Source organism: Schistocerca americana, chromosome 11, assembly GCF_021461395.2.
Source record: "Schistocerca americana isolate TAMUIC-IGC-003095 chromosome 11, iqSchAmer2.1, whole genome shotgun sequence".
NCBI lineage: Eukaryota > Metazoa > Arthropoda > Insecta > Orthoptera > Acrididae > Schistocerca > Schistocerca americana.
In genome coordinates this window covers 194,763,792-194,780,256 of record NC_060129.1, presented here as the reverse complement: position 1 = coordinate 194,780,256, position 16,465 = coordinate 194,763,792, and the positions used below count along the sequence as shown (strand labels likewise).

At 39.9% G+C, this 16,465-nt stretch overlaps 1 protein-coding gene across 1 annotated transcript in view; it reads right to left on the bottom strand.

Annotated features, from left to right (window-relative positions):
• Window positions 1-16,465, bottom strand: part of LOC124553582 (basement membrane-specific heparan sulfate proteoglycan core protein) — a 799,417-nt gene that overhangs the window by 24,209 nt on the left and 758,743 nt on the right. The window contains exons 74-76 of the mRNA XM_047127431.1: window positions 16,311-16,456; window positions 14,655-14,914; window positions 13,781-14,007 (exon numbers count right to left, since the gene is read on the bottom strand). Coding sequence (XP_046983387.1) covers window positions 13,781-14,007; window positions 14,655-14,914; window positions 16,311-16,456 — 633 coding nt within the window. The remainder of the gene's footprint in view (window positions 1-13,780; window positions 14,008-14,654; window positions 14,915-16,310; window positions 16,457-16,465) is intronic.

Below are 16,465 nucleotides of genomic sequence, written 5' to 3'. Positions count from 1 at the left end.
GGTAAATTTAGATGGAGAATATTGCTCTCAACTTCTAATGAAACAGGACACAAGCATTTATGAAAACAGACCCAGCTTAAAGAAGGAAAAAATCATCTTCCATCAGGACAATGTACAAAAGTATCTTGATAAAGGGGAAATCGAGGGATTTGCTCAGTGAAGTGTTAAAACGTTCTCCCTCCAAATCTGACTCCCTAGGGCTTCCATCTATTCTCAAAACTGAGGAAATTCCCCACTGTTCTGCACTTTTCATCTAATTGAGAAGCCACTGCCACGTTAGATGGGTATTTTGCAGCACTAGAGAGGGGATAGACAAAATGTATTAATATTACAGGAGATTGTGTTGAAAAATAAAACTTCTTCGAAAGCATAAATTAATGTTTTCACTATCAGGCCAAGAACTTTTCAGACCGCTCTTGTATTTACTTAATCTGAAGTAATACAGTTTTGTAAAAGGCACGTCCCCATTAGCAGATTCTCACATTCAAAGCTCCCAAGGTTATGTTTATTTTGTGGTTGTTGGTTTTTCCAAGTTTGAAGGTCCATGGACTAATTTTATGTTTGAGGTAACTAAGAAATAAAAACTTGTCTCAGCTGTGGAGGTATGCATGTATGTGTGTCTGTGTGTGCGTACTTTCACTAGGAAAAGAGTGAGAGATTGAAAGCTAGTGGGAATACAGCTTCTGTTACATATGTGTACTGTATTTACTCGAATCTAAGCCGCACTTTTTTTCCGGTTTTTGCGGTCCAAAAAACCGCCTGCGGCTTAGAATCGAGTGCAAAGTAAGCGGAAGTTCTGAAAAATGTTGGTAGGTGCCGCCACATCTAACTTCTGCCATCGAATGTATGTAGTGCTACACAGGCACGCTTCGCAGGCACAAAGATAAATAATGGCGCCAAACCCTCTGCGTCGGTAAAAAAAAAAAGAGAAAGAGGTGGAAGACGAGCTTTTTTCTGCACCTCGAATTTCGACCATTGCATTTTCATACATTATCCAACGAAGTAAATACAAATTCCGTATTGTCCATCTTCGAATGTAGCAGCATTTCAATGTACTATGAAAATCCGACTGGCAAGACTGTTTGGGATGTTTGTCAATATGGCCAACTCTACATTCTGAACTTTTTCGTACCTGTGAGAAACGATGGTTCCTTATAGGAACTTTTATGAATTGTGAATCGCATGCAGTATTCTCTTCACCATAAGAATAATACGAATATAAATATTTTGCCATGTATTCTTTCGTGTTTGCTGCTAACTCATTTAAATCCTGTCTGCCTAATATACTAGGAAACTAGAGTGAGACAACAGCAAATGCAGAAGAATATACATATGTTTATATTCGTATTATTCTTATGCTGAATAGTGATACAGTCAGAAATGAAGCATAGAAATTGACTAGATTTTTAAATCCAAGATGACTCTAATTTCAGTGCAGAATGTAATGAACTAAAGAGGCATCCGCAAAGATTTTCAAACTGAGAAAAATTTTCACTAAACTCTCGTTCAGAACATCTTCTATCATACGCTGTCTATTATTTGGTTCTTGTTGATCGTTATCAAAGAAAGCAGCAGTGTAAGTAACAACAAATAGCAGTCTCTTGCCATTGTTTCGCTAATGAGACGATTCCTCTCTCTCTTTTTTTTTAATTGTAAGCGGCGGTAGCGCGCACAAAAGCAAGCCATGCCGCGAGCGATGACAGGTCGTAAACACTCATTATCAGAATGCGACAAACAATGCAAGACACAGTACAGTAATGCATTTTCAGCTTCGAGTGACGTAAACACCTATGACAAAGAGAACGGCACTTATCAGATCAAAGAAAAATAAGCAATCAATTCAAACCAGACGAAGTACACGAAAAAGGAAGAGTACCCGTATAAATACGGGCGGAGCACCTGACGCATAGCAATGGCTACCTGGTAAAGCTTAACTTCTAAGCTTACGACTCGAACCAAACTACTGTAGTTGTATCGTCATTCATTCGACCTAAATTGTGTCTCATATTACAATGGACCAACTTTGTTTCGATTTGGAGGAGCCGCCTAAAACTTTTCTCTCCCCTCGAATTTCGAGTCTCAAATTTCAGGTGCGGCTTAGATTCGGGAAATATTTTTTCCCCTTCTTTTCGAGTCTCATTTTTTCAGGTGCAGCTTAGATTTGAGTAAATACAGTATCCACCACACATTAGTCCACTATAGGTGAGCGGTTGCCTTTCCATTTTACACATTGCTCCATCCAGAAATTTCCATTACTGTTACACAAAAACTTCAAGCCATGTTTCTTTATTATCACTCAGCACATTTCAATATGGTGTTACCACACTGTTGCCACATACTGTTTATTAGAATTAAATCACCTGAAACTGGTGCTCCCAACACCCTGCAGTAACTCGTCTAACTCGCTGAAAACTTCTCAGAACTACACTCAACAGTCCACCTTCAGCTGATCTTGTCACGTGGGTTGTGACATTATTCTTATGTCATCAAACAAGTCTCACATATGATCATATGATAAGCTGTACAATTTCCAGAGACACTGAATGACAGTTTTCAGTTTGACTCACGGGGCTCTCACGGATTACTGGTTTGTCGTGGAGTGATATGCTTTCATTGTGCTGGTAAATGGAAATATAAAACTGCAATGTAAAAGCATAACACCAACAGGTTTCATTAGAACTACAGTTGAGGATCGATTATCAGAATACTGATAATCTGAAACGTCAGTCAACTGTGAGGGTTCGAGTCAAAAATTTGCGTATCACGCACTTCCGTTAGTGGCCGCTACTTCTCTGGCTCTGCAGAGCTCTTTTCCTCTCCCAGACAACAACGAGCAACGGTGCTCGATCTCGAGTCTGTAGTCGTGATTTGTCAGTGGCATCTGAGACTTCATTTGTGACACTGTCCTGTAGTTGTACCACCTGCAATGGTGAATGAATGTGAATGTGTCGTTCCCTGTATTTCCTATAACCTTCAAATAATAGACCGACTGAAGAATGGCACTAGCAGATCAAATGTATCTAGGGGACACTGAGTCGGGCAGGCCACAATACCGGATATTAAAAAGAACAGTGACACCATAACAAACTTAACAGTGGAGACACAATCTTATACAGAAAAACATTGAGAATGGCAGAAAACCAGGTCTTAAGAGACTTCAGTTTACACACGGTTGATGCAGATGCCAATAAGTGGCTCCTCGACATGTGAAAAATGAATCGTAACAAATAAGAAACTTGGGGGGAAACGCTGATCTCGAAATGACTGTGGCTGGCTTATGCATTTCAAATCAACGCAAGGGATTATAGAACTGGACACTCGAGATGACGAACTGTCAGCTGATACTGAAGCAGTTGAACATTTTAAAGAGTCTTTTAATAAATTGATCGATAAGGACTGCTATAACACAACTGATGTTTACAGTGCACACACAAATGGTTTGTATTGGAAGAAAATGCCACAAAATCCTTTGTTTCCAAGAAAGAAACCTGGGTGTAAGGCACACAAATCTCATATCACTGTTACAGTATGCAAAAATGTTTCTGGAATGCACAGGCTACCCTTGCCGATTGTAGGGAAGTGGTGCTCGTGGAGACTACAGAAATTGCTGGTCACCTACAAGAATCAAAAGACTGGACAGTATTTTTACAGACTGGTATGACACTATTTATCCCCGAAGTCAAAAAGCGTCTGCATACAACTGGTATTCTGGAAATGTTTTGTTGTTGACTGATAACACCCTAAGTCACGCCTCAAACCTTTCAATGGAAAGAGAAAATGAAAAGTTTCAAGGTGACAATATTACGAAAAGGATAGATTGCTACTCACCACATTGCGGATACGATGAGTCGCAGACAGGAGTGACAAAAGGCTACTAAACACGTAAGCTTTTGGACAGAAGGCTTCCTTCCATAATAGACAACATACGTTCAACATTCACACACAACACAGCTCACATATGAGGCACTGAGAGCACAAGCGGACTAACCCACACTTTTTGTGAATTTGAGGTATTGACATGTTGTGATAACAGTATACGAGTATTATGCAATGCATGTTGATCTGTTTGTTTATCTGAAGGTTTGTCTAATGTAGCAACGTAAACATTGCTGTTGCACTCAACCGCCGATAGATACCGTTGAGAGCAGGAGTGGACTATGCGTCATAGTCCATTTGTGCTCTATGCTCTCCGTCCACTGCCATTGCGCGTGACGCCGGCGAACGAAAGACTTGTGTATTTAGTGTGGAACAACGTATTGGACCAGTGACCACGTGGACGTGTATTTCAGTTGATCAGCATGGCAGCCCCTGCGAAAAGCGTGGAGGAGCAATTGGAAGGTTAGTTTGTATTGTGTTCCATTCCTTTTTTGCGGATAACATTGTCGATTGTACACTAACGCGTTCATATGCAAACACGTCTAGATGTACCGTATCTCGAATGGTGACTTTGTTCAGAAAATGCAGGTTGTTTTCCATACGAAAACAGAATGACATACAAACAATACTTTATGTATTGCTATTTTGTGTAATCAAGTAACGATCACTTGTAATGTTATGTGTACAACAATGTTTTACCGCCCGCCGAGTTGTGTTGAGCAATTGCTTCGCCTGTGGATACCAATGCACACGTTGACCATTACTGTAGTGTAGTTAATATTACATTGAGGGATGGATATTGTTATTACAGAGATGTTTGCGTCCGATGGGGAAGTGCCAGGAGACGCGAGAGCGAGCACGGCTGCAGCAACAACTGTTCCAGAGGACGTGCCAGAGACGAACGACGATGCCGTGGTACGGAGCCGAGGAAAGAAGCGCCTTAGAAACGAAGATAAATGGCTTCGTAACGTTAGGAAAGAACAGAGAGCTCTAGGTCAAGAGTATGTAAACCGTAAGGGTAACCTTGTACCTCGAAAGGAATTGCGGAAAATCAGCGAGTGTACGTGCCGGTATGAGTGCCACAAACACATCAACGAAGAACAGCAGGAACAAGTGTTCAATGAGTTTTATAATTTAGGCAGCCACGATCTGCAGTCGGCTTTCCTGTTTACCATGATTAAAGTCGTTGATAAAGCACGGTCTTACGTAGGTCAGCAACATTCACGTAGGGAGAAGACGAGATTGTATTACTTGCTCAATTCAAATGGGTCTGAAACGAGGGTGTGCAAAAGATTCTTTCAGAATACTTTAGCCGTATCTGCTGGAAGAATCGATAGGGTACTCAAGAATAAAGGGGAAAAAGCCACCCCTCCTCGTGATGGTAGAGGTAAAGGTGAACCTGGTAATAAAACACCTCGCCACAAAGTTGATGTAGTAAAACGTTTCATAGAAAAATTCCCGGCGTATGAAAGCCATTATGCGTATCATAAAAATAACGGTAGAAAGTATTTAGGACCAGATTTAAATTTATCAGTCATGTATTCACTGTACTGTGCAGAGGAGCAAATGCCCGTTTCTCATTTTATTTTCCGCAAAATTTTTTACGGAAACTTCAATTTGTCATTTCATCCACCAGTGTCCGACTCTTGTCGAACATGTGATGCTTTGCAGGTAAAAATAACAGCTGCCGATAATGATAAGGAGAGGACGGAGTTAATTGCAGAACGTGAATTCCATCAGCAAAAAGCTGAGTATGCACGGGCAGGTTTACATAGTGATACATTGCTTAGCAAATCAGATGGTAACGTTACAGTGATAACATTTGATTTGATGAAAACTTTGCCTACACCGATCATCTCAACTGGAGTTTGCTATTACAAACGTCAGTTGTGGACATATTGCTTTGGCATCCACAATATGCACAATGATGATGTATACATGTTTCTGTGGCATGAATCCATTGCGTCGAGAGGGCCACAAGAAATTGGTTCTTGTTTGCTGTACTTCATACGCAATTTTGTCAGGACTGAAAAACTAATTATGTACTCTGATCAGTGCGGAGGCCAGAATAGAAACATAAAGCTTGCTGTACTGTGCCAATACATTGTCAACAGCTCAGAGTTCTCTGTGAAGGAAATAGACCATAAATTTTTAGTTAGCGGACACTTGTACCTGCCCTGTGATCAGGATTTTGGCTTAGTTCAGAAACGAAAAAAGTATTTTCCTAATATTTACCGTCCTAAACACTGGAATGATGTGGTAGTGAGTGCCAGAAAAAGGAATCCATTCAAGGTAATTAATATGAATGCGGAATGTTTCTTTTCAACAAAACAACTCGAAAGAAACATCACGAATCGAAAAATGTCTTCTGGCAATTGTAAAGTACAATGGTTGAACATACAGTGGCTGCGGTATGAAGCAACCAACAGATTCAAAATATTGTATAAATACTCGAACCAAAACCAAGAGCCATTTCAGGAAATTGATGTGCCCAAACGAACATCCACATGCATCAGCAATCTCGAACTGCTTTATCCTAATGGAAATGTAATTACAGAGGCAAAAAAGAAGGATCTGCTAAGTTTGCTTCCGTATGTACCTCCACTTCATCATGATTTCTACAAAACTTTACAAACGTCATCAAATGCTGTAGAAACATTGCCTGTGGATGATTTTGAAATGTAACACAATGCGTAACATTACAGAAACCAATGTAAAATGGTACATGTAATGTGTACAATGTATACTAGTAATGAATACTATTGTCACATGCATCAGCGTACTAATGGACCTGTCATTGAGAATGTTCAACTACTTGGAGCGCAAATGGACTAAGCCACAACAAAACTGCTAATATTCTACTATATAGTACTTTTGTAATTTATCTATGTCAAAATATTGTTCAATAAAACCACAGTTACATCATATGCATGTTACAAGGCGGCAATGTATCACAAACATACATTATTTGTGGGCCCGTATTATGAGACCTGTTTCCTCCATATTGACTTCTCCGGGGTTAGTCCGCTTGTGCTCTCAGTGCCTCATATATGACCACTGTCTCTGACTGGCCTTGACCACTGTCTCGGGTTGGCGGGGTCAGATCAGTCCGTACACGTCACTGTCTCTGGCTGATGGGACCTGACCAATCACACGTGACCACTGTCTCTGGCTGGTGGGGCCCGACCAGTCACATGACCACTGTCTCTGGCTGGCGGGATCTGACCAGTCACACGTCACCACTGCCTCTGGCTGATGGGGCCAGACATGTTATACATGACCACTGTTTCTGATTGGCCACAACCACCGTCTCGGGCTGGCGGGGCCAGACCAGTCCGTAAGTGTTCCCTGTCTGTGGATGACAGGTCCCGACCAGTCCACACGTTACCACTGTCTCTGGCTGACGGAGCCCAACCAGTCCACACGTGACCGTTGCGTCTGGCTGACAGGGCCAGACCAGACTGGTCTGTCCCCAGCAGCCACAGACACTGGTCATGTGTGGTGAGCTGCATATATGTAAACAAGATAATGATAGCTGTAGAAAACCCAGAAAGATAAGTGTCAGATTGAAATAAATGCCTCCCACAGATGATAGTATTAAAATCCTTATGGTAAACTGCTGAAGCATTCATAACCAAGTGCCAGTGTTTGAAGCACTCATGAAAATTAGTGAAGCTCACATTAATACTAGGTAGAGAAAGCTGGTTGAAACCTCAAACTGATAGCAGTGAGATTTTTGGGGAAAATTTAAGTGTATATCGACAGGATAGGCTAATGGGAAATGGAGGTGGTATACTTGTCGCAGCAGACAAGAAACTCAATTCCACTGAGATAGAAATTGAAACTGCACGGGAGATTGTTCGGGCAAGACTCAGTATCAGGGGTGGGCATAAAATGATAATTGGATTCTCCTATCGCCCACCAGAAAACTTTAAGGAAAACCTCAGTTCACGTATACGTAAATTCCCCAATCGTACAGTAATCATTGCTGGAGACTTTAACCATCCAACAATTTGTTGGGAAAATTACAGTTTTGTTAATGGTGGGTGTGGTAAGATATCCTGTGAAACTATACTAAATGCCTTCTCTGAAAACTACCTAGAACAGATAGTTAGGAAACCCACTCATGATAGAAATATATTGGATCTAATGGCAACAAATAGACCTGACCTTTTTGAGAATGTTCACTTCAAAACTGGCATCACATGATGTGGTTGTAGCAACAATGATTACCGAAGGGGAACTTGGAATTTTCACCACAGTGCAGGAGCGAGCACAGGAACTACTGCTCCACTTTAAAAGACTAATTGACCATGCACTGGACAGATATGTACACAACAGAACAGTTCATAATGGGTGGGAACCTCCATGGTATACAGTCACTGTAAAGAAACTTCTAAAGAAATAGAGATTACTGCATAATATGTGTAAAACAAAGCATAGGGCTATAGGCAGACAGATCCTGAATGAAACACATTTGGCTGTCAACAGAGGAATGCGCGATGCCTTCGATGACCACTGCAGCAGAATATTGTCAAACGATCTTCCATAGAACCCAAAGAAATTCTGGTCATATGTAAAGGCTATTAGTGGCACCAAAGATAGTGTGCTGTCCCCAGAAAATGAGACAGGAACTGAAATTGAGGGTAGCAAAGCAAAAGCAGAAATCTTAACTCTGTTTTCAAATGTTCATTTATAAAGGAAAATGCAGGAGAATAGCTCCAGTTTAATCTTCATAACATTGGAAAGAGGAATGACGTCAGTATTAGTGTCAGTGGCATTGAGAAACAGCAGAAATCCTTGTAACTGAACAAAGCTCCAGAGCCAATGGAATCCATGTTAGATTCTATACTAAATTTGCAGCTGAGGTATCCCGTCTTCTAACTATAATCTATCGTAGATCCCTTGAAGGAAAAACAATGTCCAGTTCTTGGGGAAGAGCACAGGTCACAACTGTCTACAAGACAGGTAGTAGAAATGATCCACAGAACTACCATCCAATATCCTTGACATCAATTTATTGTAGAATCTTAGAACACACTCAGAGTTCAAACAGTGAGGAATCTTGAACAGAATGACCTCTTCAATGCCAATCGGCACAGATTCCAAAAGCATCGATAATGTGAAACCCAACTCGCACTCTTCTCATATGACATAATGAAAGCTTTGTATCAAAGTAACCACATAGATGCAATATTTCTTGATTTCTGAAAAGCCTTTGACTCGGTACCACATCTACACTTATTCTCAAAAGTTCTATCACATGGGGTATCAAGCGAAATTTGTGGCTGGATGGAGGACTTTTTGGTAGTGAGTACACAGCACTTCATGCTGGGCTGAAGCTAGCCAATGCCCTACCAAAAAGTCTAACAACCCTTCCTCCTAACAAATTAAAAGATCAGCTAAGAAGAATTCTAATTGAAAACCCTTTTTATTCCCTAGACGAGTATTATATCTGTATGAAAAGTGCTTCATAAGTATGTCAAGCTCATAGTTTTAAGTAACCTGCAACTAATATAATGTTGATAAAAACAATATTTGTAATATCGTGATTGTATACTACCAAATGTAAAATTTATTAATACAAACAAATCTTTAGGTTGTAATTTATAAACTGACGTATTCAGAAGAATAATCTGTATGATGTCCTGAAACTGTGTTATTTCTAGGAATTGCATCTGATTATTCGATGTTGAATAAATATTATTATTATTATTATGGAGAATCATTATCAGGCATAGAAGTATCTTTGGGTGTACCTTAGGGAAGTGTGTGGTACACTTGCTGTTCATGTTGTATGTTAATGATTTTTCAGATAATATTAATAGTAATAGGGTTTTTGCAGATGATGTAGTTATCTATAATAAATTACCACTAAAAGTTGCTGTATAAATATTCAGTCAGATCTTGATTAGATTTCAAAGTGGTGCAAAGATTGGCAACTTGCTTTAAACATTCAGAAATGTAAAATTGTGCAATTCACGAAACGAAGAACCGTAGTATACTATAATATCAATGAGACACTGTTGGAATCGGTCATCTCATACAAATACCTACAGTCCCTGGCCAAATTATTAGACCACTGCACATTTTTAATGTTATTTGTAATAATTACATGTTGAGTACTATATTTAATGCGATTAATTGGAAAATTTACGACTGTTATTCAGGGCACTTATTACATCTCACCATTTAAAATAGCTGAGGTCAAAGCCCTCATTAATACGAACATGTATTCCAATTGCGAAATTTCGCGAAGGTTGCAAATGTCAGAAGCTAGCATGAGGCGTATAAAGAAGAAAACTGATTCAGGCGAAGAATTGAGCCCCAGAAGGAAGAATAAATGTGGAAAAAAACTAATTTTCACCCCAAGGTCATAAACATTTCTCAAAAGAATTTGCCTAGAAAACAGATTTGCAACAACGAAACAGATAAAACCTCAACTGGAAGAGGCTAATGTGAATGCACTGTTCGCAGAATGTTGAAGGATATTGATTTCAAAGGCTGTTGACCTGCCAGAAAAACAAAGTTAACAGCCATAATGAAAGCAAAGCGTCTGAAGTAGGCTAAACACTGGTGTGATAAGGATGTGGACTTCTGGAGATCGGTAATTTAACTTTAAAATTATTATTTACGATTTGGTATAACCTATGTACATTTATTCATAGTACATTAATTATGTTCCTCGATTTTTACAGGTATGCTTCAGCGATGAAAGCACATTTGATATTTTATTTAACAAATCTCAGTATGTGCGCCGTCAAACAGAAGAAAAATTTCATCCTGGCTGCATTATTCAGACCGTAAAACACGCAACTAAGGTGATGATTTGGTCTGTCATCTGTGGCAAGAGTGCAGGACGTCTTTACACGGTTAAAGGCATAATGAGGCAAGGAAGTCCTGTAAAAACGGTTAATACCACAGCTCAGAGGATGAGAATTAGAGAATTTTTATGCAGGATGGAGCTCCCTGTTACACAGCCAGGTAAGTTAAATCCTTTCTGAAGGAACAAAATATCCTCTGTTAGACTGGCCGGGTAATAGTCGCGACATGAACCCCCTAGAAAATGTATGGGAACTGATCAAGTAGTAGGTGCTAAAAGATGACATCACAACAAAAACATAGCTCTTAGAGAAGATCATCCATGTGTGGTACCATCATCCACTAATGCAGGACACAGTACAGTCCTGTATGCTACGTCGTATTAAGGCTCTCACAGCTGCACAAGATAGTTCGACAAGATATTACAACTAATGTTTTCACTTTCACAATGTTTTAATTTTTTTGTAATTATTTAAATAAAATAATTTTAACAAATACTACTTTTATTTATTTGTTCGTTATATCACCTTAGTTACAAATTAGATTACACATAATCATGTTATCACAATTTATGTATTACAAAAACAAGTTTTGTTAGACACAAATCAAAATTTGCTTAAAAACTGTACGGTGTCTAATAAATTGGCCAGGGACTGTAAGTGTAACAATCTGTAGCGATATGAAACAGAATAATCGCATAGGCTCAATCGTGGGTAAAGCAGATGCTAGACTTCAGTTTATTGGTAGAATACTGGGGAGGTGCAATCTGTCTATACAGGAGATTGCTTACAAATCACTCATGCGACCCATCCTAGAATACTGTTCAGGTGTGCTGGACCCATAGGAAATAGGATTAACAGCACATATACAGAGAAGGGCAGCATAACAATTGAGAGAATGTCACAAAGATACTGAAGGAAGTGAACTGGAAGACACTTGAAGATAGACGTAAACAAACCTGAGAAAGTCTATTAACAAAGTTTCAAGAACCGAATTTAAGGAATATACTACAATCTTCTACATACTGCACATATAGGGATTGTGAGAATAAGATTAGAATAATTACTGCACACTGCAGTCCATATGTGAAGGGAACAGGAAGAAACCCTAATAACTAGTACACTGGGGTATACCCTCTGCCATGCACTTTCTACTATAGATACACGTGCAGATGTAGAATGAGTATATGTATGTTGTCTATTTCAGAAGAAGACCTTCTGGCCAAAATCTTGTGTAAGTGTAAGTTGTCTTTTTGTTGTTCCTGTCTGCGACTCAACATCTCCACTATATGGTGAGCAGTAATTATCATTTTCATAATATATATTGTCATTATTTCATCCTGAATTTTCTAAATTTCAAGTTTCCTCCCCCCAATGTTACTTCAGTCCTCCAACAAATGCATCAGCAGAAAACTGAAAGCTTTATTATAAAAAGGCACTGCTGTGCACGATTCTGATTGGGGAAGATGTGACAAAGATTTCAAGAAATGTACACTCGAAATAACTCCAAGGGTGCTGTGTACAAAGAAGCATTGCCCAAGGAAAAGGTTGGAATAAGCTCCTTCCATCAGATGAGCTTATCACTGGAACTGAACGCCCACCAAACAGCCAATTTGTATCACAACTGACTGGCTTGATTACAGAATCTTCATGACTGAAAAACTTGTGAGCAGGAAATAAATCAAGACTGGCAGGAATATGATGTTGATGACCCCAGGTATCCATTAATGATGGATGACGAAGTCTTTGGATGAATGAGACCCTTCCGATGATGAGGTAAAGCAAGGCGACAACTGTACTGTAAAAAGACCATCCAGTGAGAAAGTTTTTCACTGCCTCGATATGGCTATTAAATGGTCTGAAAAACTAGGAAAGTATGATATTGTTCTGTTACTGTGTTTTACAGGTGTGCATGATTTATTGACAAAAAAGTATGTCTCAGCACTGAAGCAAAAGTCAATTTTGGACTTTTTTTCATGAACTGTAAGGCTACTTTAATAGCAAATGAATGCTTTACATTGGGTATGTACAGTATTTGTAAAACATATGAAATATATGCAATTTTGTGTTTGATACACGTATGTTTCTTTGCTTCATACTGCCCTCCTCACGATAGTGGTTCATTTCTTTCGTAAATGGTTGGTTATCGGAGAAATCAGTAATGTCACAAATTGTTTCAGATGACTGATGTAATATATGCACTGCAGTTAACAAGAACTGTACATAAAGTTTACAGCAACAACACTAACAAATGTTAACTGTGTGCAGTATCCAGGGACACTTAATAGAGAAATGTGTTATTTGTTTACTGCCCACTGTAGACCATTTATAACAGTCGAGAGCTTGCAGCAGAAGAGATTTGTTTCACAGTATCAAAGGTGAACAAGTGCTCATACCTCTTAAGGTATGTATTTTAGAGCCCATATTTACTGGCCATTTCTCCTTGCTTTGGTCCACACTGCCACCTCTCAAAACAATGAATACAAATTATCTCTCAATTAAAACACCACCTATTGAAACTGGTGAAAAGTAGGTTGAACAGTGCTATCATATTAGGCACTGCAGGATTGGTTCATCAAAGCTATTCAACATAAAATATACCACTACAACTACAAGGTGGGTCCGACTTCCAATAAATGCTCAGATTAATTTATAAAAGCCAAGATTAATTTGTAAACGAGAAAGCAAATACGAAAGCTTGTATCACACGAAAAAGGTAATCAGCTTGAAGAAAGGCAATTTCTCAGCCAAGGTCGCATTTGTAAAACCTTTATTTATGACGACCAGTTTCGGTAAACAGAGTTAGCCCCATCTGATCTCAGTACAGGTCAATATATGTGCCCAATCTGAGTTCTAAATGTACTCCATATTATCCGGACAGTTGACGTTAAGATGCATTGGCATGTCGAAGTTAAACCCAGTACATGCAATATCTTCAGAGTCAAAACCAGTATTTACAAAATGTTTCGCCAAGTGCATCTGTCCCACATTACAGATCACAGAGCACATCAGAGATGCAAGAGTGCCCCCGAACGGAGCTAGCTCGTCCGGCACAGCAATAAGAAAGTAGAAAGATGGCTTACGTGTATCCCGGTGGGCATTCGCAGTAGTAGCGACCAGAGCCAGGAACCTCGATGCAACGTGCAGAGTTTTGGCAGGGGTTCATGTCACCGCGGCAGCCACCTACAGCCGTCGGGCCGAAGCCTTCGTCGCTGGCCGTCGGAGGTGGCGTTCGGTCCACGCACTCCTCCACGTTAGCTGCTTCCACCAATGCGTTCACCAGATCCACCGTCCGGCCGGACACCTTCAGCTGTCAGGGGAACAATTTGGCAGTTGGTTACTTGTTTTGTTGGTACTAGAAGCTACTATTATTCTTGAGGAACTTCACTGATGGAGATCCACAATCACAGATCACTTCCCATTGAAATATAGCAATTTGGAGCATCTACAGTCGTTTTGATATCATTCGTAGAGTAAATAATTTCATGTAAATGATAAGAATGCCCATTAAAATTGTCTACGAGACATGTAAACATTACAAATTAGAACAGACTGCTGCTCACAAAGAGAGGTACTGAGCAAGAGACAGACACCCTAAAACAGTCTACTTTTATATAGGCCTGTCCACTGTTCAACACCTCCTCTACATGATGCTAGCAATTTATTCTAACTCATAATGTTTTTACATCCCATATTTTCCATTCTTGACTTTTTGACAACGCGCTCATTTTTTTAATGTCTCTGTAGTCCACTATAACCCTAGCTGTGCTAGAAACCAGTGATGAATGGAACTAGTAACTTATCAAGGAACTCTTAATGGCAATTTACAGTGTTACACACTGTAATCTGCGACTTTTTATGCCAAAAAATATTTTATTCACCTGTCCTCATTTTGACCTTATTGTGCAGTTATACAATGGAAAAGTGAGAGAAACAGTGAAGTAGTTTTGAACGTACTTCAGAGATGCAGCCGACAAAGCCGCGCGTTACGGCGGCGTTCTGTGACACGGTGATGGCAGCCCAGTTGACACCTCCCAGGAAGAGCGGCGTGCGCAGGTTGAGCCCGCGGTTGGCAGCCCCGCGCCCACCGGCACTCTCGAGCCGCGTCTGCCGGTCCTCGGCGACAGTCAGTGACGCCTCCTTGTAGTCGCGGCGCGCCGTCAGTGACGTCCACTCACCGGCCACCAGCCTGTGCCGGCTGCGCAGTACCTTCAGTCCTGCAGACGAGCGACAAATGTTACGACTTCCTGGGGGATCACCTCTACACATCTCGCATCCTAGAGAATCTGGTTGGTCATTACCAAATTGAGGATCATTGGAAGACAGGTGATATAGTTTTCCTGAAATCCTGTTGGGTAAATTTAGATAACTAAGGGACGGGGAAGGGGGGAAGACGAAAATGTAAATAGTTGTGACGTCACACTCGTCGGTATTACGTAGTCTTTGTCCTAATGCCTTTGACACATTTTGCAGTTGGCAATGATTGTGTGTGCAGTGTGCTTTGTTGTTGTAAATGGCACATTTCCTTTGCAACTTAAGTTTTATTATTTATTTATTTTTCTCTTGTTTCTGTTTTATTGCTGCAATAGTGGGACACAGTAGTATTCTTCATTAGAGCATTAGTTCTTACCAGTCAAAACAATAAAAATTTAATTGAAAACTAAAACAACGAAAAATTTTCAGAATTCTAAAAAATTCCTGGGTTTTTCCTGGGCTGTATATACCATGTGCAGTAATATTCGAGCATTAAGAATTGTGTTAATATGCAGCTAAAGATGTATACTGTTGATATTCTATGGTAAAATAATGAAATAATTTATAGCATTCAGGCCGGAATGAAGGTTTAGCAACCACAATTATCAAAATCTTTTAATAGATGATATGACACCAACCTGAAGAGTCTAGAAAGGAACAACTGATAACCTCCTGCATTAGGAATATATTTTCCCAGAAATAAATAAAGAAAATTAAAATTATTTTCTTTCCTACTGCTAGAATTTATGCTATCATATGGTGTCCACTGTTTTCACAATTTGGTAAATTTATTTTTAGTGTTTCACTTTTGTGGGTGGATGCCCTTACTGTCATCACAGACATCAATAAGGGAGGGGATTCACATCCACCACCTGTCTGTGAATCCCGTAAAGTTAGTTCTGTGTATTATCGATATTTTAATTGTTTGCATATCATATTTTCCGAAATGGAGATAGAGGACCAGCCAAGTACGTGCCTCAACAAGTGCGGAAAACTGCCTGAAAACCACATTCAGACAGCAACAATGGTGTAGCAGGTCACCGACGTTAATCTGCCACGTGGACTCTATCGGATCTGGGTCACGTCCCTGTCTGGCATGCTATTGCACTGCTTGTTAATTTATACTAGCAGGTCGAGAATATTCATCCCTTCCTGAATTACAGATTTTGGAATTATGGCAAGCCACACTACTGACACAGCAAGAAAACTACTTCAGTGACACTCTGCATATTCATCCTTTGTCTGGAACTAATTTTCTTAATAAAACAATGTGATACATATAATAGTACTGCCACATTCACTATACAAACATACATTCAAAACTATGTGAAAATATTGGAAACACCTCACACGACATACCTGCACCAGTGTCATAGCGGAATTCGACGGTCCTGTTGTGGATGACGATGGCGAAGAAGTCTCCCCTTCCGTCTGTCGACTGGCCACTGTACGCTATGATGCCGTCATTGAGGTCGTCTGGTCGGAACTTGATGGACACTATCAGTCTGCATTGG